This window comes from Suncus etruscus, chromosome 4 (assembly GCF_024139225.1).
Source record: "Suncus etruscus isolate mSunEtr1 chromosome 4, mSunEtr1.pri.cur, whole genome shotgun sequence".
Lineage (NCBI taxonomy): Eukaryota > Metazoa > Chordata > Mammalia > Eulipotyphla > Soricidae > Suncus > Suncus etruscus.
In genome coordinates this window covers 4,462,132-4,486,282 of record NC_064851.1, presented here as the reverse complement: position 1 = coordinate 4,486,282, position 24,151 = coordinate 4,462,132, and the positions used below count along the sequence as shown (strand labels likewise).

General features: G+C 54.5%; 1 protein-coding gene and 1 non-coding gene across 2 annotated transcripts in view; one reads left to right on the top strand and one right to left on the bottom strand.

Annotated features, from left to right (window-relative positions):
• Positions 1–24,151, top strand: part of MYH9 (myosin heavy chain 9) — a 55,626-nt gene that overhangs the window by 11,063 nt on the left and 20,412 nt on the right. Inside the window, exons 3-16 of the mRNA XM_049771752.1 lie at positions 5,165–5,192; positions 6,349–6,442; positions 10,191–10,283; positions 10,707–10,770; positions 11,807–11,905; positions 12,859–13,002; positions 13,949–14,044; positions 14,741–14,859; positions 17,412–17,564; positions 18,620–18,793; positions 19,516–19,689; positions 20,152–20,266; positions 22,123–22,316; positions 23,645–23,766. Of these exons, the coding sequence (XP_049627709.1) occupies positions 5,165–5,192; positions 6,349–6,442; positions 10,191–10,283; positions 10,707–10,770; positions 11,807–11,905; positions 12,859–13,002; positions 13,949–14,044; positions 14,741–14,859; positions 17,412–17,564; positions 18,620–18,793; positions 19,516–19,689; positions 20,152–20,266; positions 22,123–22,316; positions 23,645–23,766 (1,669 nt within the window). The remainder of the gene's footprint in view (positions 1–5,164; positions 5,193–6,348; positions 6,443–10,190; positions 10,284–10,706; positions 10,771–11,806; positions 11,906–12,858; positions 13,003–13,948; positions 14,045–14,740; positions 14,860–17,411; positions 17,565–18,619; positions 18,794–19,515; positions 19,690–20,151; positions 20,267–22,122; positions 22,317–23,644; positions 23,767–24,151) is intronic.
• Positions 4,148–4,280, bottom strand: LOC126007852 (small nucleolar RNA SNORA51). Its single transcript, XR_007495330.1, has one exon. It is a non-coding gene; the product is annotated as a small nucleolar RNA SNORA51 (small nucleolar RNA).

Below are 24,151 nucleotides of genomic sequence, written 5' to 3'. Positions count from 1 at the left end.
CGTGTGTTTTCTGTATGTGGCCATGCCCGTGTGTGTGAATGCGTGTGTCCACGTGTGCACATGGGAGGCCCACGGCCAGGCTGTGGCAACTCAGGACACCTGGTGTCCGGGGCTAGGTGATGCCCACAGCCTCAGCCTCTATCAGCCTGAAGACATCCCTGGCACCTTCCGTGCTTTCTAGCATGGCTGCCCCTGGCTCCTGGCTGCTGTTGGCTTTAGTCAAGGGCCGGTGACAGCTTGCTGGGCCCCAAGCATGGTTCGTGTGTGTGTGTGTGTGTGTGTGTGTGTGTGTGTGTGTGTGTGTGTGTGTGTGTGTGTGTGTGTGTGTTCCTTCCTGAGCACTTCTCTGAAGCACTGGGAGGGGGAAAACAGATCTTTTAGAACATTTTCTCCCAGCTTTTTGTGTCTTCCCGAGTCATGAGTTTCTTGGGACTAGGTGTCCTGGTGACACTAGGCTGGTTTCCGATCCTTCTCCCATTCTGTTCTCAGGCCACCTGGTGGCTTGAAGCTGGAGTGGTGGTGGGGCAGCCCCCAGATGGGCTCCGAGCACTCTCGAGGTTGGGCCCATGGATGACTCAGCCTTGGTACACAGGCCTGTCACTTCCTCCCGCACTTCCCGCCTGGCCTTTTATGGACAAGAACCAGCCATTCCCCACAGGGAGGAAGTGAGCGTGGGGCCCCTGTGTACTGTCTGCCTGGGGTGACAGACAGACCTGGGTGCTCAACTCCTTCCTCTCACCTGGGCCTCCAGCTGAGCTGGAGGCCTCAGGGCGCTTCCGCTTTAAAGCCAGATCAAGTGGCCTTGCCATCAGATACTTATTTGCCTTGGACATCGATGACCCGTGTTTGATCCTCAGCATCCATGAGCTCTGCCCAGGAGAGATCTTTCCAGAACACAGAGCCAGGAGCAAGGCTTTATTCTTTCTTCTTCTTTTTCTTTTTCTTCTTCTTCTTCTTCTTTTTCTTCTTCTTTTTTTTGCTTTTTGGCCCACACCTAGCAGTGCTCAGGGGTTACTCCTGGCTCTGTGCTCAAGAACCATTCCTGGCGGTGCTCAGGAGACGATATGGGATGCCAGGGACCGAATCCAGATTGGCTGCTGCAAGGCAAATGCCCTACCTGTTGTACTATCACTCTAGCCCCAGGTGTACATGTTTTTTTTTTTTTGTTTTGTTTTGGTTTTTGGGCCACACCCGAAGGTGCTCAGGGGTTACTCCTGGCTGTCTGCTCAGAAATTGCTCCTGGCAGGCACGGGGGACCCTATGGGACACCGGGATTCGAACCAACCACTTTTGATCCTGGATCGGCTGCTTGCAAGGCAAACGCCGCTGTGCTATCTCTCTGGGCCCCCAGGTGTACATCTTGAGCATCACTGGCTGTTGACCCCCAAACCAACCCACCCAGCAATCTCTTTATTTGTTTTTGCTCTAGATAATAGACCAGGGGCTAAAGCCCTTGTCTTGCTGGTGGCTGACCTGAGTTCAGTTCCCCAGCCCTTCATACCTCTTACGATTGCCTGAGCCCTTCAGGAGTGATCCCTGAGCACCTCTGGGAATGGCCCCAAACAAACAAACAAACAAACAAACAAACAAACAAACAAACAAACAGAAAAAAGTGGTTCAGAACTCTTTTTTTTTTTTTTGTTTTTGTTTTTGGGCTACACCCGGCGGTGCTCAGGGGTTCCTCCTGGCTGTCTGCTCAGAAATAGCTCCTGGCAGGCACGGGGGACCCTATGGGACACCGGGATTCGAACCAACCACCTTTGGTCCTGGATCGGCTGCTTGCAAGGCAAATGCCACTGTGCTATTTCTCTGGGCCAGGTTCAGGACTCTTGAGTTGCCCTTGGGGTCCCCTATCAGAGGCAGCAGGAGACACTAGACTTTCTTGTGGACATGAGAACAACAAAAGATGAAGAGCAGAGAGTCAGGGGGACACTGAAGTCTGGGGTGTCTGCGTTTCTGCCTCCTCCAGCTGTCAGGGTGCTCCCTGCTTCCCCATACAGCTCTGCCCTGCCTAGGAGAGGGGGCCCCTCCTGCTGCTGGTGCCCCGAGAGGAAGCCCAGCTTGGCCCTTGTCTCCCTGTCATGGGAGGACCTGGAGCTTTTGTCCCTAGAGAGCATGGCGGGCCAGTCACCCTCCCTGCAGTTCCCACCTGGCCCTGACACCCCTGCCCTCCTTTACTTTAGGTCCAGGCTATCTGGTTTGTCCATCATCTATTTGTCTCCTGGGGTGGAGGAAGGAAGGGTGCTTTCCAACAATTCCCAAGAAGGCCAGGCCCCGAGAGCCTGTGCTGGGCTCTGAGAATCTCCCCAGCTCTGAACTCCTGGAGTGTGGGTGTGGGGGGCAGGTAATCATCAAGGAGGAGACCCCCAGTCTACAGGGCCTGAGGGAGTGCAGCTCTGGGGATGGCCCTCCCCCCCCAACACCACCTTCCTCAAGGGCCGCACAGGCCTTTCCAGATGTGGCCCCATGGGCCTGGTCTTCTTCATGCGGGGAGAAGAGGGAGGAAACTGGAAGGCGCCCCCACTACTCCCCCATCTCCCAAAACATCTGCCCAGTGGAATGTTCTGGCAAAGCGAAGAATTCTTTGAAGCGCCAAGTGTAAATCTCCCATGTTTTGAATGGGAGGAAGAGGGGGGACAAGTGGGCTTTAGGAATGGGGGTTGAAAGGTCAGAGGGTTAAAGAGAAACCAGGAAGGAGGGTGGATGGAGGTTACATGAGTTTGGAGGCTGGGATTAAAATTTGGGGGTGTAGGGGCCGGAGAGATAGCACAGCAGTGTTTGCCTTGCAAGCAGCCGATCCAGGACCCAAGGTGGTTGGTTCGAATCCCGGAGTCCCATATGGTCCCCTGTGCCTGCCAGGAGCTATTTCTGAGCAGATAGCCAGGAGTAACCCCTGAGCACAGCCAGGTATGGCCCAAAAAACCAAAAAAAAAAATTGTGTGTGTGTGTTTATATGTGCATACTAGGTGCTTGTGTGTGTGTGTGTGTGTGTGTGTGTGTGTGTGTGTGTGTGTTTGTTTGTATCTGTATCTGTGTGTGCTCATCTCTGGGCACAAACACATGTGTTCATGTGTCTGTGCATGAGCCTGGGAGTGGACATGCGTGTGCCTGCCTGAGTGTTTGGGGGCTCGACTTCCTGTTGTTCCGCAGCACAGCCTCTGACCCTCCTCCCACAGAGAGGAATTCCAGCTATCCGGCCTGCGGGCCCTGGGAACCTTCTTGAAGGGGCCGGAATGTTGCCTTTTATGGCTGTGCTGGCTCTGCCACGCACTGCCGGTCCCTACCAGGCCTCTAAGACTCTGACTCGCCTCCCGGCAGGTACCTGCTTGCCGGCATCTAGGCAATGACTCAACATGCACTGTGTGTGCGCCTGTGTGTGTGTGTGTGTGTGTGTGTGTGTGTGTGTGTGTGTGTGCGCGTGCGTGTGAACATGGCCTGGGGCTCACAGAAGGGGTGTCCAGTGCCTACATCCCATTAGTGGCCAAACTTGCCCTCCAACCTCCTTCCTTGCTGCAGGGTCCCGAGGTTGGCGGGAGAGGGAGGGAGGCCTCGCCCCCACCAGGCTGGACAGTTCTTCGGGGGCTGAGCAGGGCAGCAGGGCGGGTTGGCTGCTGGGGTGGGAGCAAAGGAGTGAGGTCAGTGTTGCCCATGTCCCAAATCTTCTTTCCTTCTTCCTGGCTTCCCTGGGACTGGTTTTGGGGGAAGAGGTGGTGGAAGGTTGAGCTCGGGGTGCTACGGAGATCACACCTGCCCATAGGGAGCCTGGTCAAGGCCCACCAGTGAGAGGGTGGGTGAGTAAAGCTGCTGTCTAGAGTATCACCGTCAGATCTGTCCATCCGTTCTGTCCGACCTGACACACTGGGGAGAGGACAGTGAGGAGGAAACGCTAACTCAACTGAAAAACCACAGGAACATGTAAAACCCCCTCATCTCCCTAGGGACCCATTTATTGTCCCTGGAGTCTGGAGCCCCTTCTGGGACCCCCAGATGCGCAGATGTTCTCCAGAGCTGGACCACAGAGCCCACATCCTGAAACCCAACACTGCAGGGCCAGGGTTGGTCCTCTTCTAGTGTCCATGGGTTTATGTTCTCTCCTGTACTGCCCCCCTCGTCCCCCTATTCATGGGTTCCCCCTCCCACTCTTTTTTTTGGTCCCCCAATTCACAATACAGACCAGGCAAAGGGCCTGTGTTGAGGTGTATATGGGGTGCATTTACTGTACCTCCTCTTTCTATACAGTCAGTGTAAAGAACACAGCCTATGGTAAACATTGAGAGGCCCCCCCTCCCACTCTTAAAGCTCTCCCCGAGCTCTTTCTACCCAGAGAAGCTGCATCCTGGGATCAGGCCATTGTCCCAGATGTGAAAAAGAGGAAAAAACTCTCAAGTTTGTGTCTGTAGCTCCAGCGGCTTAGAGCATTTCCTGGACTCTTTGCTTTCAGAGTGGGGGTTTTCCGGGGCCGGAGTTAATGATAGCACTGCAGGAAGATGGTTGCTTTGAACACAGCTGACATGGGTTCGAATCCCAGCATCCCATATGGTCCTAGTTTCTGAGTGTAAAGCCAGGAATAACCCAGAGTGCCGACAGGTGTGGCCCCCAAACAAAAACAAACAAACAGAAACAAAGTGGGGGTTTTACTGGTTCGGGGCATGGCTGATGCCCTCTGTGGGGTCCTGAGTCCTTCTTCTATCCCTCCCTGCTTGGAGCTGCCAGTAGGACTGAGCTGAACTGCTTCTGGGCACTGCTATTACATGAAGATTCCTGACCCCACTCCTCCATCCTTCTTTGTACACACTTGTTCTCCATATGGACAGTGCGGGGGCTGGGGAGACTAGGGGCTTGTCCAAGGCTACCTTGATGCCTTTCCTGCATCCTCACCTCCATCCTCAGGGCCACATAAGGTGGCCCCCTCGCTTGGGTACGTGACTGCTATCATGGTGGTGTTTGTTGTTTTTGGTTTCGATGATGTCAAAGGGATTGATAGTGCATTCATCCCCCCCCCCCAAAAGCCCCAAGCCTCCACTTCTGTTATTCTGGACCCCACCCCTCTGTCCCTGCTCCCTTTTCCTTCCCAACCCCCAGGAGTGAGACACGGGCCGTAGGCCCTCACTGCACCCCCTCAGGGGTGGAGCTGGACACTGACCCATTGTCTCCTTTTTTACAGACCGAGAGGACCAATCCATCCTGTGCACGTAAGTGTTACCCCAGAGCCCTTTGCATTTTGGGACTACCAGTTCTGACCCCGGTTTATACCTCCTGCCCCCATTCCTTAGGGGACAGGACGTGGGTTGGGGATCCTTGAAGCCCTGGGTCTCAGTGGCTCAAGTCCACATTCTTCTCCTTGGAGACCCGGCATGCCATGGGGTGTCTCCACACGCTGGCGGGGTCCATGGTGCTATCGGCTCTTAGGTTGAAGTGGATCCCCCTCTTGGTCTGAGGATGAATAAACCCGTGGCCAAGGGACCTCATAGTTTCCAGGACATTCTTTGTTTTAGATTTTCTGTTTTGTTTTGTTTTGGGGCTATACCCAAGAGTGCTCAGGGCTGACTCTCTGCTCGGCACTCAGGGATTACTCCCGGTAGTGTTTAGGGGACCTATGTGGGATGCTGGGGATTGAACCCAGGCCAGATGCAGGACAAGTGTCCCATCTGCTGTATTATTACTCCAATTCCTTTTCTTTAATATTTTTGGGGAGGCACACCTAACTCTGTGCTCAGAAATCACTCATGGCAGGGCTCTGGGGACCCTGTGGGGTGCCAAGGTTCGAACCTGAGTTAGCCATGTACAATACAGTGCAGTCTGACATTAGATTCCCACTTTGGGGCCCGGAGAGATAGCACAGTGGCGTTTGCCTTGCAAGCAGCCAGTCCAGGACCAAAGGTGGTTGGTTTGAATCCCGGTGTCCCATATGGTCCCCCGTGCCTGCCAGGAGCTATTTCTGAGCAGACAGCCAGGAGTAACCCCTGAGCACTGCCGGGTGTGACCCAAAAACCGAAAAAAAAAAAAAAAAAGATTCCCACTTTGGCCCCTGCCTTGGAATTTGGAAGGTCTGAGAGCCTCTCATTCCCCTCGATCCCCCACTACTTCTGTTTTGGGCATTTGGATGCAAAGGCATGACCAGGGCAGCGTATGCATGTGTGTGTATGCGTGCGTGCATGCATGTGTCCACCCTTGGCTGTGGCATCTAGAGGCCTCTGGGACGTGACCTGCCCAGAAGCCAGAGCTCTCGCTGCCTGTCCCTTTGGCTGTTGCTGGCTCAGCCCAGAATTCCCAGTGGCCCTGACGGTAGGCAGGGGGTGGGTACCCAGAAGTGGTTGCCCCCCACTGAGTCCCTGGCTCTCTCTGCAGGGGTGAATCTGGTGCAGGCAAGACAGAAAACACCAAGAAAGTGATTCAGTATCTGGCCCACGTGGCCTCGTCACACAAAAGCAAGAAGGACCAGGTGAGTGAGGGTGTCGGGACCCGAGTCCATCCTTCGGGTTTGGGGAGCCACCCCCTCGGCCATCTCCCTTTTGGGGGTTCCCATGAGGAAACAGGAGGTCCACCAAGGACACATGTGTTCCCTCGCCGGGAGCCCCAAGGCAGGAAGGCAGCTTCTGGGCTCCACTCTCCGACTCCCCGTGACCCTGTGGGGATCGGGGGTCCCCCATCCCTGCCTGGCCAGCGTCTCACCTCCCCTCTTCTCTCCTCTCCCCCTGGTGGACTGTGAAGGGCGCGGCGGCCTCCGGGCTAGGTGAGCTGCACGTTGATGGCACGTTTTGCACCGGGAATGCGTGTGGCCCCCTAAACTTGTGTTTCCCACCCAAACTCGGCGCTCTGCCCTGCGCTGCTGCTCACCCCACGTCACTCACTCTCCGCGGCCACTGCTCCCTCGGAGGCTCACTGGGGGGTGTGGGGGGGCTGGTGTGGCCACACAGTGATTGTGCACCTGGGCATGGGCCCTCTTCTGCAATGTGGGCTCAGGAATCTCCCCAACTTCATGCCTGTGGAAGGGGAGACCACTCTCTGCTTCTCAGTTTGGCCCCCGGGGTGGGGAGAGCTCAGACGTCCTCCCACCTTCACTGTGGGCATTTCTGGAATGGGATACAGTTGTCAGCATGCCTGTGGGTGTTTGCGTGTTCTCTCTCTCTCTTTCTCTCTCTCTCTCTCTCTCTTTCTCTCTCTCTCTCTCTCTCTTTCTCTCACTCTCTCTCTCTCTCTCTCTCTCTCTCTCTCTCACTCTCATTTTGGTCCACACTCAGCAGTGCTTAGGGGTTACTCCTGGCTCTGCACTTAGGAATCACTCCCTGGCAGTGCTCAGGGGACCCTGTGGGATGCTGGGGATCGAACCTGGGTCGGCCGTGTGCAAGTCAGATGCCCTCCCCACTCTGCTCTCGCTCCAATCCCTCTCTCTTTCTCTCTTAAAACATTCCTCCCTCCCAAGGGGCCCAAGTGTTCTGACGTGTTGATTTTTTTTTTATCATTTGTATTTTAAATATTTGCTGCATTTTGAAAATAACTTTTCTTATCAGTTTTATCAGGGCTGTACATTATTTTGTACAAACCAAATAATGAGAAGAAATGTATGCAAAAGTAAAAATTCAAGAGTGTGAGGATGCAGACATTGCTCAGTTAGCTATTAAACACTAAAACTACAAATAATAAAGTCGAATCCATGTTCTAAATTAAAAAAATAATAAAGACGAGCTCTGGCTCATCCTTTGTCACTGTGGGGCGGCTCCCTCCTGTGTCCCCGCTGCTGTAGAGTCCCCCTTGTCACATGTGTGTCTCTGCCTGCAGTAGAACATTCCCATGGAATGTTCTCGAAAGTTTGGCCCTTCCCCGATTCCCTGGTCGCCTACCAAGAGCCCTTCTCATGGGCCACACTTTTCAAGGGTGGGTGGGGTGTCAGGCGTCATATGAAGACGACAGGGTTTCTCTCTTGCTCTGCTTGCTCCCCCTTCCATTTTTCCCCCATGTCTTTAAAGAGCAGATCTGAGGGAGGAGGACTTGTCTGGAGGTGCTCTCCCATCCCCACTATGTGTCTGGATCCCCGAGGAGTGACCCCCCTGTGGAGGGGTCAAGGACCCCACTGGGAGGGCGATAGGGGAGACCTGGGGGTCCGCTGTGGAGAGGGGCAGTGCGGCTGCCAAGCACTGTCCCTGAGCTGGTTGGTCTTTGCTGCCTGTGTGGTCTGCAGGACCCTAGCTGGGCCAGACCTGCTCTCACCTAGTGTGGGGAGATGGGCGGGAGCTGGCAGGGTTTCGGGTTGTCAGAGCCTCCTTGTGACCCCGGACCCTGCCTCGCCTCCCCTTCCCATCCCTCCTTTTTCACCCTCGGCTGCAGCCCATCACCCCACGTAGCCCTCGGGGAGTGGGTGGTAATGCCAGATCTCTCGTGTATTTGTGGGTACCAGTGTCTGCAGAGTGGATCTCCTGCCGGGCACCCCCTGAACCAGCCTTTCTGGGTCCCAACCCCAATGTGTGGGCCCAGCCCTGGCCCTTCCTTGCCTTAGCTCAGGGCAGTGCAGCTTCTGCCCAGCCTGAGATGAGGTTGGAGTTGTGTGCAAGCGTGCCTACATTGTGTGTGTGTGTGTGTGTGTGTGTGTGTGTGTGTGTGTGTGTGTGTGTGTGCATTTGCATGCGTATGAATGTTGGGGGGCAGTGCTTGGCCAGGTCACTCTCTGGCTGACTCCCTGGGCCCACCAGAGGTGGCCTGGTCCGGTGACCAGTAGGTTCAGGGCCCATGGCTTTATCTGTGTCCCTCTGCATCCCTGTTCCAACTAGGAGCAGCTTTCCCAGGTCGGGGTCCCGCAGAGACTCTGCTGGCTGCACACATGGCCCCCCCTTCAGTGCTGAAGGCTGTGTTCCCGCCCTCCAGGGACTCATTGCTGCTCCCAGTTTTCATCACTCCCAGGCAGCCTTGGTTCCCGGAAAAGGCCTGGCTCCCCTCCAGCCTCGCTAATAAATACCAAACCCGCTTGGCCTGTGTGCAGGGGACCCGGCCTGGCCCTCGCTGCCTCTCCCCCAGGATCGCTGCCTCCAGCTTCCTCTGGGTAGAGCCTCCCAAGGGGGCCTGTGCTGCGTGGGTTGGGGTAGGGGGTGGGAACCTCATGACCCCTCTTTGCCTGCTCTAGGTAGAAGCTTTACAGCAGATGGGGTGCGAATGAACCGAGGCTGAGTGGCCTTGGATGAACCCATCCCACCTCCCCACCCCAATGATCCTCAATTTTTTCTTCTGAAAAATGCGACCTGCTTTGTTAGCTCTCCACACCTGGTGGTCTCAGGAGGTCTGGGGGCCGCACCAGTGGTTTCTGGCAGCTAGGCTGGTAGTTCAGTGCATGCATCCATCGTATCAGGTGCTATGGACTCCTGGGGACCTCTAGCTGATGCTCAGGGGACTGTGATCTGATACCGGGGATGGATCTTAGGTGGGTCGCATGCCTCATTTGCACCCGAGCACTGCACCGTCTCCCAGTCGCCCATCTCTGTTTCACCTGCTCTGAGCATCGGTTGGTGGAGGGTCTCGGGATAAGGCGTCTTCCATCATCACCAACCACAAAGTCGCAGTTGGTTTGTAGGTGTTCCCGATAAGCCACCGAGAGCCCCCCCTGGTTGGACCCAGGCTTGAGACTTGATGTGTGGGTTTGAGCGGAGGTTCATGGACAGAGAAGCCAGTATTGGGGTGCAGACAGGAGAGGAGGTGGCGCCTATGGTTGGTAGAGCCAGTTCTTCCTTATTTGGTGCAGAAGAAGATAAATTGGGACATCCGAGGGCGCCATGTGCTGGGGACAGGGAGTCTGAGTCTGTCCTCGGGAGCACTTTGCTTCTGACAAGCTGGCTCATCTTGGCTCAAATAGTTCTTTCTGGGGTTCATTCCAGGCTGGCTTGGGGGCACAGATGTGGCACTGGGTGGAGTGTAATGGGCCTGGCCCAGGCATCTGTCCCTCAGTGGCTCTGGTTTTGTGACAGCTCGTGTTCTGTTCAGGTGTGTGTTAGTGTTCATGTTTGTGTGTGCCTGTATGTGTGACATAGCTCACACCCAGTGGACAGGTGTGTGTGTGTGTGTGTGTGAGACCTACCTCACACCCAGTGGACAGGTGTGTGTGTGTGTGTGTGATTTAGCTCACACCCAGCCGACAGCAGCGGGACCTGGCCCAGGCCTCTGTCCCTTGGTGTCTCCTGCCTCACGACACCCCGTGTTCTGTGCAGGGGGAGCTGGAGCGGCAGCTGCTGCAGGCTAACCCCATCCTGGAGGCCTTCGGGAACGCCAAGACCGTGAAGAACGACAACTCCTCTCGATTTGTGAGTGGGCACCCCCTCCAACATGCCGGCTCACCCCAGATACCAGGGCCCCGTGGTATGGCCCTGGCCTTCCTGCTGCTTGTTCTAGAAGCACGGAAAGGTTCTCTCTAGCCCAAAGTTCCCAGGCTGGTGTTCAAGGCTGCTACAAATGCCACTTCTGCGTCCTTCCTTCCCCAAGGGTGGCAGAAAGCCTGTGTGGGCACTGGGTGCTGCCTGTCCACCCCGAGACAGTCCTGCCTGGAGCAGTGAGAACCCCAGGCCAGCTTGGGCTGTTTGGTGCTTTGCTGCTTCGAGGAACCTGGGAACAGCCGGGCTTCCTGCTCCCAACAGTTGGCCCGACACTTCTCGGGGACACAGGGTGTGGGGTACAGGCTGACCCAGCCGGAAGTTGGGGCTCTGATTTCTCCCTCCGCCTTTCCGCAGGGCAAATTCATTCGCATCAACTTTGATGTCAACGGCTACATCGTGGGTGCCAACATTGAGACTTGTATCCTGTGGGCTTGTCCGTGTTTTCTTGGAGTGGCCAGGGAAGGGGTGGCCTGGCTGCCCTTGGGGGCTCCCCGCTGCTGGCTTTGGAGAAAGGTGTGATGTCCCTAGCGGTGGGAGTCTGACCACCCGTCTCTTGGCAGGGGAGTTGGGTTCACAGAGCAGTCAGACGAAGTTCCAGGAGTCAGCCAGCTTTATTTCACAGTCCTATCCCAACCGCCATCCTTGCATGGCTTCTATGCTGAGCCTTTCCCAAACAGCCACTTCTCTGCACCTTCTCTGGCTCTCTCTGCTCCTTTTCCCATTTAACTGCTCTTCTGGCTTCATTGCTGACTGACTGCCCTCTGCTGATTCTCCTTGTTGATTCTCTGCGGAATCTCCCTTCTCTCTCCAACTCTCCTTATCCCCTCTTTCCCCCCAAGCAGACTCCTCTTCCCGCTTATTCCAGGTGTGGGTGATTCTGATCATTCAGGGGTGGATAAATAAGTTGGAGGGGGATCCCCATATTCTCCACCATTTTTGTCTTATTACAGAAGCACCTTTGAGAAGTCTAGAACAGCCAAGTTTCTTTTCATAAGCTTCTCTAAACAAAATCACAAGAACTTTTCTGCTGATAGTACAGTTTGAAAATAAGCTGCTATGTAAGATACACAATATAACATCAGAGCAACTGGGAAACATTCACTAGGATAGCTGAGGACTTTCAAAACTCTAACATGCATTGTCCCAGAATTGTGCAAACAAATATTAAAGCACTAAAGTTAGATACAAACTTTTCTGTTGGCAGTGGGGCTTCGAACAAAACTATAAGATCCATACAGATAAAACACAATTATAACTCCGGAAGGCTCCCAAGCATGAGAGCTTTTGGTTGGAACCGGCTGTACCCCTTGACGGGAAAGCCGAGAAGGGCCTCTGTGGTCTATGCATTGCTGTTTTGTGCTCTGGTATCCTGGGAAGGGGCAGTTGGGTTCTCCGATGGGCGCGGGGCAGGCACTTTCCCCTTGGCTGCACAAAGTTCCTCAGCATCTGCCCAGATCTGCTGGAGAAGTCGCGTGCCATCCGCCAGGCCAAGGACGAACGCACCTTCCACATCTTCTACTACCTGCTGTCGGGGGCCGGGGAGCACCTCAAGAGTGAGTCCTGGTCAGGGGGAAGGGATGGACGTAGCAAGCTCACACTCTTCTGTGGGCTTAAAAAAAACAAATAAGGGCCAAAGCGATAGCATAGCGGGAAGGGCGTTTGCCTTGCACAAGGCCCACCTAGGTTCAATTCCCAGCATCCCATATTGTCCCCCAAGCTTGCCAGGAGACATTTTTGAGCACAGAGTCAGGAGTTACTCCTGAGCTCCACTGATGTGGCCCAAAAACCAATGAAGAAAAACAAAAGATGGTGTTAGGCCTATGTAAAATCACCCCACATGCTGTATTTCCAACCCCTAGTGATGAGTCTGAAGCAGGTAGCCACAAAGAATTTATTCACCCCCCCCCAAAAAAAAAACCCCAAATAAACAACAATAAAATTATAAACCAAGCCAGTCAGGTGAGAATCATGGGGGCTTCTCACCTGTGGTCTCTCCTGGGCTCACCAAACTGATCTTCCTTTATTCTATGGGTACAAATTCAACCTGGCAGGGGAGGGTCAAGAGAGATCCCGGTGGACTTTGACATACAAAGGGATAGATGAAAAGGAAAGAGGAAGTTGGGGGACCGCCTTTGTTTTGGGTAAAAGCTGGGTGTCACATAACAGCCACAGAGGTAGGCTGGGGGTGTGGAAACAGGAGGGAACTGGGGACATCAGTGGTGGGAAGAACATTGATGCAGGAAGGAGTGTTGGAACATTGTAGGACTGAAACCAAATGATCAACAATTTTTTTAACTCTGTGTTTCACGGCGATTTAATTTAAAAACAATCAGAAATTTGTGTCCAGTGGTACCAGGGGTGGTAGCTCTGCTCTCTGGACTTTGGCAGATCTCAAATGGGTGAAGGGCCAAGGGCTTTTGGGGGGCCCTGGCATCACAGGCTGAGCTGACCCAAGTATCCCCCTGACTCTTGTCTACACCCGCTAAGCCCCTTGTCCTCCCTGCAGCCGACCTCCTGCTGGAGCCATATAACAAGTACCGCTTCCTGTCCAATGGTCACGTTACCATCCCCGGGCAACAGGACAAAGACATGTTCCAGGAGACCATGGAGGCCATGAGGATCATGGGCATCCCCGAGGATGAGCAGATCGGTATGGGGGAGTACCAAGGGCTATGGGCTGGGTCTGACACTTGGGGATCCCTGAATGTGGGCAGTAGCCCCTCCCACCAGAGCTTCTGGATTTCTGTTGCTGTGTCATGCCAGGGGCAGACGAAGGGACACAGAGAGACCAGGGTTAGGGGGCAGAGATCTGGCAGGGGGTGCAGCCCAGACAGAGCAAGTAGCAGGGCCAGAGCACTAGTACAGTAGGTAGGGCCTTGCTTGTCTTGCATGTGGCCAACCTGTGTTTGATCCCCAGCATCCCATATGGTTCCCCAAGTACCACCAGAAGCAATTCTTGAGCTCAGAGTCAGGAGTAAACCCCCCCCCCCCCAATAAAACCAGAGTGAGCGGCAGTGTGCTGCAGGGTTGCTCCCCTCCAGGGAGGTGGGAGGCGATTTTGAAGCTTTATTCTAGAGAGATGGGGTACAGTGTGAGGAGTATACCTCCACTCCCTTGCTTTGGGATGGAGTGTGTGTATGGGGTCAGTGAAAAAGTGTGAGGATCAGAGCTGCTCTACTCAGCCCAGGCAGGATGTGAATGGACATATGGGATCGTGTTTCGATAAAACTTTATTGATATGGGGCCAGAGAGAAAGTTCAGCAGGCAGGTCATTTGCCTTACAAATGACTTTGTCTGGTCCCTTCTCCCTGCCAAGAGTGATCCCTGAGTGCAGAGCTGGGAGTAACTTCCCAGAGGTGGAGGCACTTATGGCTCCCAAACGAACAAAGTAAACCCCCCAAAAGCAAACCTTTTTTGGTAGAAAAAGTGGCAGGTTCCTGAGTTTTATGCATGTTAGTTGGGGGTTCATAGCCTGTGGAAGCAGGCTCTGTCCAAGGCCCTGTCCTGTCCTGGAAAGGCTTAGACCGGACCTGGGGGCCTATTCCAGTCCCATGTGACCTTGAACTGTTTTTCCTGTCCCCCCATCTAACCCCCAGGCTTGCTGAGAGTCATCTCAGGGGTCCTACAACTCGGCAACATTGCCTTCAAGAAGGAGCGGAACACCGATCAGGCCTCCATGCCCGACAACACAGGTGACGCCCTGCCCCGCACCCCCAAAACCCAACTCAGCTCATACACCTCCTCTCCCAGCCCCCTAAAAGGGTTGAGCTTCCACAAATTTCTGCATCAGCTTAGGAGAACTTTCTAGAAGTTCTAGCTTCTACTCATCTTAACAGGGGTTAAATACGCATCAGCCCACTCTGTGATTTGGGGTCTCCCTCCTTCATCCCTGACACCCACCCCCACTTTGTCCCACTTAGCCCAATAGCTATTTCTGCTGCTGCTCTTCCGGCAACATTGCCTGGAATGTGCTAGAAGGCACAAAACGGCCACATGGCAGTGGCCCTGGGCTGGCTGTTCCAGACTCCATTGGTGTTCCTAGTTCTACTGGTCCCTTCCTTGGGATGTAGGAGGGTGGAAGGCAGGGGTGTGGCTGGGAGGGATGTGCCCATGTTTGGGGGTCCCCTTGTTTAGGGGTGGGTTTAGCAACCTCCGCTCAGCTTTGACATGAGTCCAGTCCCCCTGATCCACCTGCAGTGGAATCTGGCCTGTGACCCACCTGTCGTGGGTCCGGCCCTTTTGCCAGGGGAGGAGGGTGTGCGGAGGGAGGAAGCTGGCACTCTGGCTGTTGTCCTGGTTGTCATTGCCCAGATACCAACCCTGCTCCCAGGGACCTGACCTGCTCTCTCGGGCTTAATTATATCTTCTGTCTCCTTGAAAAAATTCAGCTGCCCAAAAAGTGTCCCACCTCCTGGGGATCAACGTGACTGACTTCACCCGTGGAATCCTTACCCCTCGCATCAAGGTGGGGCGGGATTACGTCCAGAAGGCGCAGACCAAGGAGCAGGTACGTCCTCTGGCTTGGGGAGGGGGGAAATGACCCCGCTGCACCTCCCACTTCACCCCACTGCACCTCCCACTTCTCTCTACCTTCTGACCTCATGTGACCCAAGGACAAGGAACCGTTTTATTGCAATGGTGCCGCCAGCTTCTATCTTGCTGCAAACAGGCACTCGGAGCTGGGAATTCATCCTGGTGTCTCCTGAGTCCCTGCCTTGCACTTTTGACACCTCCCCTGCTGTCTTTCTTTTTTTTTTTTTCTTTTTCTTTTTTTTTTTTTGGTTTTTGGGCCACACCCGAAGGTGCTCAGGGGTTACTCCTGGCTGTCTGCTCAGGAATAGCTCCTGGCAGGCACGGGGGGCCATATGGGACACCGGGATTCGAACCAACCACCTTTGGTCCTGGATCGGCTGCTTGCAAGGCCAACGCTGCTGTGCTATCTCTCCGGGCCCCCCTGCTGTCTTTCTACATGTGGGGAGAGATGAGTTAGAAAAGGCCCCTCAGTTGTGCCCGCATTGGCTCTGCTGTCCAGGGTGAGGGATGCTTGGCTTCCTGGTTTTGGTCATCACTGCAGATTAGTGCAGTTGGTTGCAGGCTGCCAGATGGGGTGAGGCGCCCACCCTGGGATGCCAATATGGCCTCTCTCCCCAGCAACAGTGGGGAGGGGAGAAACAGAAAGATGCTATGTATGTTTTGTTATTTTGTTTTGTTTTTGGGCCACACCCAGCGGCGCTTAGAGGTTACTCCTGGCTCTGCATTCAGAATTCAGATCCTGGCAGGCTCAGGGGACCTTGTGGGATGCCTGGTCTGTCCCAGATCAGCTGCGTGCAAGGCAAATATCCTATCTCTGTGCTATCCCTCTGGCCCAGTGAGCTATGTATCTTTTTATTCCAGTCTGCAGTCTGCCACTGCCCAGGGGTTTTCTGAGAGAGATAGTTTTTTTTTTTTTTTTTTTTTTTTTTGGTTTTTGGGTCACACCCGGCAGCACTCAGGGGTTCCTCCTGGCTCTATGCTAAGATATCGCTCCTGGCAGGCTCGGGGGACCATATGGGATGCCGGGATTCGAACCACCATCCTTCTGCATGCATGCCAAACACCTTACCTCCATGCTATCTCTCTGGCTCCCAAGAGAGAGATAGATTTAATTCACTGGCCAGAAAGGGCCAGGGGAGGCCTATATGTCTGGGTTCAAAGAGAATAAGATAGAGCGAGAGGTAAAGCAGGCAGCATCTTGTCAATGCTTTATCTCCAACCCCCGTGGGTCGACAGGCTCTACTGCAGACTCTGCCCTAGGCCCCCCCCCCCCCAATAACTGCCAGACTTTCTCATTTTTTTTTTTTGGGCCACACCCAGCGATGCTCAGGGGTTACTCCTGGCTGTCTGCTCAGAAATAGCTCCTGACAGGCATGGGGGACCATAAGGAACACCAGGATTTGAACCAACCACCTTAGGTCCTGGATCGGCTGCTTGCAAGGCAAACGCCGCTGTGCTATCTCTCCAGGCCCCAGACTTTCTCTTTTTATACTTCGGGGTCAGTTGTCAGTTGCAGAGGGGCATGTCCCAGTCCAACTGCCATTACAGGGGCGACTGTCATCACCTCTTAAAAGTACATTGACTAATTCCCTTAAATACATCAACAGCCTCCATGATGGACACTTTATTTTCCTGTCATGTGTACCCACCTCTGGCAGGTTATCCCCAACTTTTATTCCTGGCCCCAATGAGGGATGTTTTAGGGATCCCCCATCTCAGATTCCTGTTGTTTTCACATTGAGTTGAGAACTTTGTTCTCAATGTAATAGGTGGTTACTCCTAACCGTGCTCATGAAGCAACTTATTTTTGGTGTGTGTGTGTGTGTGTGTGTGTGTGTGTGTGTGTGTGTGTGTGTGTGTGTGTTGGGGGGGGGACTTGGGTTACATCTGGCAGTGCTCAAGGCTTACTCCTGGTGTAATTGGGGGAACCTTGTAGGGTGTCAGGGAGTGAGTCAGGCCAGCCATGTGCCAGGCAAGCGCCCACCCCGCTGTACTATGGCTCAGACCCCCTGAAATACCTTTTCATCTGGAGGATGGTGCAGTGAGGGCAGATCTAAACTCGAACCTTCCAAATAGTTGCAAAACTCAGCTGAGAGACAGTGCAGCCCACACTGGCTCCTGCTTCTCTCTCTTACCTCTCTGTGCATTCTGGGAAAATTACTCTAGGCACGTCCCAGAGTTGCTTTCACAAATCTGATGTATTTAGCGGCCAGATACATGGTACACGGGTTAAAGCACTTGCCCTGCATGCAGCCAACCCAGGTTTCATCCTTTGCAATATATGTTCTTTAGATCACCGTTGGGTATACTCCCCTGCCAAGACAAAAATCCCCCCAGTTCCCCCCAAACCACCATTTAGTATCAAGAAGTTTCTACCAGTGTTGCATTTCCTGTGGAGGTGTTGACAGACTTTGAGCTTGTTTGGATTGTGCCTTGTTCCCACGCTGCATCCTGCCCTGCAAGAGAAATGATGAGGCTCCTAAGGGCATCACAAGGGTGTGAAAGGCTCCATGTGTCCCTCCTCAGGCTGACTTCGCCATTGAGGCGCTGGCCAAGGCCACGTATGAGCGCATGTTCCGCTGGCTGGTGCTACGGATCAACAAGGCTCTGGATAAGACCAAGAGGCAGGGTGCCTCCTTCATCGGCATCCTGGACATCGCCGGCTTCGAGATCTTTGATGTGAGTGCTCTGGACTCAGCTCTGCTCCCTCCAGAGCCTCCCACCTAGTCCTCTTCTCCTGCATACAGGGCATTTGACTGGGTCCCACAAGTCATGCCTTACTGCCAAATGCTGGGAAGATCAAACCCTTCTTAAAGGAGTTCTTGGAGGCTTCGGGGAGGCAGGTGGTCTCTGTGAAGTGTGGGGAAAATTTCCTATTTTTCACTGAGAATTGAGTGAATGATACAAACCATGGAGCCACTTAGAGGAGGGTCTGTCTCTGGGAGAAGCCGGTGTTTCTGTGTCACTGTCACTGCAGAGATGCTGTTTTTCCGGTGCTCACAGTTCCCTCCGGAGTGGAGAAGTAGTTAAGTTCTTGTCATGAAAGTGCCCCTAGGAACTGCAGTGTTCATTGTTGTTCTTGCCAGTTAGCTGCCCTTTGCCATCTCTTTGATGATGAGGGATTTTATTGGAGACCAGTAGAGGGGTCCTTTGTCCTGAAATTGAGAAGTCCCTGCTACTGAGTATATGAGAAGGCAAGGTCCCAACCATCTGGGTTGGTAGGGGCAGCCCTGGGGTGCCTGTCTATACTCATTTAGATCCCAGAGGAGAGTAGCACTGGGCTGCCCTACCCAACCTAGCCTGCATGGGTAGCCATGGTGTGTCCTACCTCACCTGGCCTGCAGGAGGCAGCTCTGGGGTGCCCTATAGGACCTGGCCTGCAGAGGGCAGCATTGGATGTCTTACCTCACCTGGCCTGCAGGGGGTAGTCATAGGACATTCCTCCCGAGTTGGCCTGCAGGGGGTAGCTATGGGATATTCTTCCTGATTTGATCTGCAAGGGCAGCTATGGGGGTTCCGTTTCAAACTTGGTCCCTAAGGCCATCCTACCTCACCTGGTCTCAAGAGGGGGCAGCACTGGGTTTCTTTTTCTCCCCTGGCCTCCAGAGGGCAGCACTGGGGCTGTCCTACTTCACCTGACCTGCAGGGGGCAGCACTGGGAGCTTCAGGTGAAGTTGTCAGCCTCTTGCTGTATACTCAGCTCTCGGTCTCTGACCCTCATCTTCCTCCCGCAGATGAACTCCTTTGAGCAACTGTGCATCAACTACACCAACGAGAAGCTGCAGCAGCTGTTCAACCACACCATGTTCATCCTGGAGCAGGAAGAGTACCAGCGCGAGGGCATCGAGTGGAACTTCATCGACTTCGGCCTCGACCTGCAGCCCTGCATCGACCTCATCGAGAAGCCGGTGCGAGTCGCAGCAGCATTCCTTCAGCCCATCCCGGCTTGCCTCAGCCCCCCCCAAACCTTCCCCCCCAAGTTGTGCTCACTGGGGTTTGGGACCACCTCCTGGGGTTGTTGGGGGTCTCGTGCCTCCTTCCCCATCACCTGGAAGGGGCGGACTCCAGGCACATTTCTGTTGGGTGGAGACCTGCATGTTTGTGAGTGGTGAGGGTGCAGACCCTCTTGCTGGAGCTGTACCCCATCTTGTGGCAAGACAAGCATGGGTGATTGCCAGTCCTCTGTGTTATTAGAACCCTAGCCAGCTCATGGGTTCATGGGTTTGGGGGGGTGAACCGTACCGGAAGGGAACTGGTTCTGCTTGGTTTGGAGTTCAATTCTCGCAAGGCAGGAGACCCTTCTGAATGCTGCAGAGTGGGTGTGGCAATGGGGGTACAGCTGAATGATGGTGGCCCCCACTCACTAGTTCTTCTGTGTGCTGCTCCCCACCACTGTGTGTGGATCCCCACTCTCAGTCTGGGCCACAAGTGCTCCAAGTGCTTCTTCCTGAGTGGCCCCTCGTGGGCCCCCTGAGAACAGCTTGTTGGCGATTGTTTATATGGCTCAGGGGACCCCCTGGGGTGCGCCCCGGCAGGCTCCACGAATGCCCCCACTCACCCTCCCCCGAGAGCCTTAAATGGGGCTGAGGTCCCCACATGCTGTTCACCTGTGTCCTCCTGCCCCCTCCAGGCTGGCCCCCCTGGCATCCTGGCCCTGCTGGATGAGGAGTGTTGGTTCCCCAAAGCCACCGACAAGAGCTTCGTGGAGAAGGTGGTGCAGGAACAGGGTACGCACCCCAAGTTCCAGAAGCCCAAACAGCTGAAGGATAAAGCGGATTTCTGCATCATGCACTATGCCGGCAAGGTGAGGGGCGAGAGGGGGTCTTTGAGCATAGTGGATGGGCAGGGTGAGGGGGTGCTGTGAACCTGGCAGCCTTGGCTGAGAATGGGGTGAAGCAGTGGCTTGTCCCACGGCACCCCCTTGTGGCGGCAGACAGCCACTCCTGCCCACAGCGCTGCCGTGTGGCTCACTGATCCTGGAAGGACTTGGATGTGGCTGGTCTGAGTTTTAGGGGACTATATTTCCCTTTTATATTTGGGTTTGGGGCCAGGCTCAGCCGGACATGGGGTCTTTTCTGGCTTACTGTTGGGCATCACTGCTAAGGGTGCTTGAGGACCAAGTGGAGGTCACACCAGGGCTGGCCTTGGGCCCTGTTTTGGGATTAAGGCTCTAGAGGCTCATCCATTTCTCAGTGTGTCCTGTCCCGTCCCCGTCCCCCCCCCACCCCCCCGTGGCCTCTATCTGTGCTGACATGCTGCCTTGCAGGTGGATTACAAAGCCGACGAGTGGCTGATGAAGAACATGGACCCCTTGAACGACAACATCGCCACGCTCCTGCATCAGTCCTCGGACAAGTTCGTCTCAGAGCTCTGGAAGGATGGTACGGCCTTTGCCCTCTGCCCTTTGGCCCCCTTGCCCTCTCCGCAGCCAGGTGGGAACCTCTTCTCACCTTGGTGATGGCTGAGCCACTCATGCCCTGAGCTCTCCTTCCCTGCGAGCTCCAGGCGAGGCTTCCTCTTCCTCCTCCTCTTCTTCCTCTTCCTCTGCCTCCTCCATTTCCACTTCCTCCTCCCCCTGCCTAGCTATTCCTCTCTGGACAGCTCTGTCCTCTAGGTGGCCCAAGGATGCCCAGCGCCTTCCCACGCCCCGCCACCCTGCCGTCTCTTCTCTGCCTCTTGCGTGGGTCTCTCCCTGCCTGGGTGTTGCTTTAATCTCTCTGTTGCAGAGATGCTGAACACGCAGAGAGCCTATTTCTATCAGCGCTTTCCCATTCTCCACCTAGAATCAGGTGACTGGCAGCACCGGGGCCCGTGTGTCCGTGTGTGTGATGCATCCAGGCCTCGTGGTCCGCTTCTGCTGGGCTGCCCTGCCCTGCCCGTTGGCGCTTCTTGCCTGCCTGCGTCTTGGCCCTGAGCTTGGGAGCTGCCCACTCCCTACTGCAGGCCTCTTTGGCCCACAGCTGAAGGAGCTGGGCTAGGCTGAGCTCTTTGGGGGAAATGTCTTTCCCAAGCACCAAAGTGCGAGCATTTGTCTGAAGCCGCACAGGCCATGTCATCGTGCTTGGCCGGTGTCTTCGCATGAGGGCTCGGTGTCGCGGTGTCTGCTTGCACGTGTGTATGCTCGGCAAGTGCCTGCTCCTGCAAGGCCCTCTTGGGGCAGGACAGACACCTCTGAGGGGCCCTTGTCTGGTGCTACCTCTGGGCAGCCCGAGTGGCCTTCATCTGCCTCCACTGCTTTGTCGAATGACAGGCCTGGTAGTGGATGCCACCCACCTGTCTGGAGGACACTATCCTCTCCCTGCCATCCCCTGTGGCCCCAAGACCTTCTTGCACAGTGACCCGGATGTGGGTGTCTGCTGGGGGACATATCCGTTTCAATGCAGCAGCAGCTCTTGCTGCAAACTGACCCTACTTTGCTGCCACTCGCCTGCGTGTTGACCCCTTTGGCTCACCTGGCAGGTTCAGGTCAGGGCTCAGGCATGTGCCAAGTGACGAGGCTACTTTCTGTGTGCTGCTGGTGCCCTGTCCAGCTCTAGGGGACAAGCCCTGAGGTCATGATAGGCATGATAGCTCGGACTTGACATGATTTTGTTGACTGATTCTTGTGTGGCTAGCTAGAGGGGGAATTGTAGGTGGAGAGCGCCCCCTGCCTGCAGAGCGTACGCCCCCAGCTCTGGAGCAGAGGTGGGTGAGTCAGGGTGGTTTTTGGCTCTGTGTGCTCTGAGAGTCACAGTCTGATCCCACTTTGGGACAGGCCAGCAGAGGCCTTGTTGTTCTCTGACACTCTGTTAACTCATGTCTGGGGGGACAGGAATTTTTTTGTTTTGTTTTTGGGTTACATTCGGCAGCGTTTAGGGGTTCCTCCTGGCTCTGTGCTCAGAAATCACTCCTGGCAGGCTCGGGGGACCATATGGGATGCCGGGATTCAAACCACCGGCCTTGTGCATGCAAGGCAAACACCCTACCTCCATGCTATCTTTCTGGCCCCAGGACAGGAGCTTTCTAAAGGGACCCCTTGGGTAGCGTGAACAGGGGTTGGCTGGTGTCTGCCCACCTTTGTGGCCTTTCCTGTTTCCTGTTTCCAAATCAAAGTTGGCTCGACACTTGGAGAGGGCTATAGTGTCCTCACTTTCTCGAGGTCTCTTGCTGTCTGTCTTTCCGTCTGTCTCTTTCTGGTTCCGCTGCCCCCTTCTGGGCCTGCCAGGCACTCACCCGCTTCTCTGTGCCCCCCCCACAGTGGACCGCATCATCGGCCTGGACCAGGTGGCCGGAATGTCAGAGACGGCGCTGCCCGGGGCCTTCAAGACGCGGAAGGGCATGTTCCGCACGGTGGGGCAGCTGTACAAGGAGCAGCTGGGCAAGCTCATGGCCACGCTGCGTAACACCAACCCCAACTTCGTCCGCTGCATCATCCCCAACCACGAGAAGAAGGTGCGTCTCCAGTGGGCAAACATAGGCCCAGCAGAGTCTTTGTGCCCCCCACTTGTCACCATAGCACCTAAGAGCTTGGCATATATTGCCAGTGCCCCCTGCTGGTCAACCCTGGTACATAAGAGTCCAGTGCAGAGTCTCAGCGCCCCCTGCTGGCCAGCCCTGGCACATCAGGGCCCAGCACAGAGTCTTTTTAATATTTTTATTTAAACATCTTGATTACAAATATGATTGTAGTTGGGTTTCAGTCATATAAAGAACACGCGCCTTTACTAGTACAACCTTCCCATCACCAGTGTCCCAGATCTCCCTCCTCCCCACCCCATTCCAACTTGTACTCTAGACAGGCTTTCCACTTCCCTCATTCATTCACGTTGTTATGATAGTTCTCTCTTTTTTTTTTTTTTTTTTTTGGTTTTTGGGCCACACCTGGCGGTGCTCAGGGGTTACTCCTGGCTGTCTGCTCAGAAATAGCTCCTGGCAGGCACGGGGGACCATATGGGACACTGGGATTCGAACCAACCACCTTTGGTCCTGGATCGGCTGCTGTGCTATCTCTCCGGGCCCAATAGTTCTCAGTGTAATTATTTCTCTAACTGCACTCATCACTGTTTTTGGTGAGATTCATGCTGTGAGCTGGACCTTACTGCTCTCCTCTCTTTTGTCTCTGGGATTTATTGTAAATGTCTTTTATTTTTCTTAAAACCCATAGACGAGGGAGACTATTCTGCATCTATCTCTCTCCCTCTGGCTTATTTCACTCAGCATAATATACTCCATGTCCATCCATGTATAGGAAAATTTCATGACTTCACCTCTCCTGACGGCTGCATGATATTCCATTGTGTATATGTACCACAGTTTGTTTAGCCATTCATCTGTTGAAGGGCATCTTGATTCCAGAGTCTGGCTATTGTAAATAGTGCTACAGTGAATATAGGAGTGAGGAATTTTTGTATTTTTGTGTTCCTAGGGTATATCCCTAGGAGTGGTACAACGGGATAGAATAGCACATCTTTACCCCTTTCAGGTCCTGACACCTGAGAGCTCAGCACCTTGTGTCAGTGCCCCTGCTGGTTGGCCCTGGTACATCAGAGCCCAACACAGAGTCCCCTCCTGGTTGGTCTCAGCACTTTGAGAGAGAGCACAGAAAGTCTCAGCCCCTCTGCTGGTTGGCCTTGTATCCACATGCGAGAGAGAACATGTGTGGTCTGGGCTTCCTTGTTCATTTATTTTCATAAGCCCCTTCCACCCACCACCCTCAGCTAGGCTTACACCCCTGTGTTTCTAGCTCAGAGTCATACCTCATGCCCATGTTTCTTTTAAAGGCTGGCAAACTGGACCCCCATCTGGTGCTGGATCAGCTGCGTTGCAATGGGGTTCTTGAGGGTATCCGGATCTGTCGCCAGGGCTTCCCCAACCGCGTGGTCTTCCAGGAGTTCCGGCAGCGGTGAGCACCTCTGGAAGCCATTTCTTCCTCCATGCAGGGTCGAGGCCGGCGCTCATAGAGCATTCCCCTCTTGTCATGAGTATTCCCCTAGGAGCTGATAGCTTACTCATCTGATTTTTCAACCTGGCATCATTGAGGACAATAAAAGGATATAGGAAAACTCACGGTCAGGGTCTGGCGGGTGCTCAGCACGGTTCTCCATCATCACCCCCTTTACTGAAGGGTCTGCAGATAAAAGAATATAAGTAGGGTGGGCCTGAGAACTGGGTGCCAGGGACTCCGTTGGCGGGGGGTGGCAGAACATTGCTGTTACTTGCTCAGGGGCTGAGAGGACAAGGGGACAGTGTCCCACTTGTTTAGTTCCTCTCTTTGGGATACCCTGAGT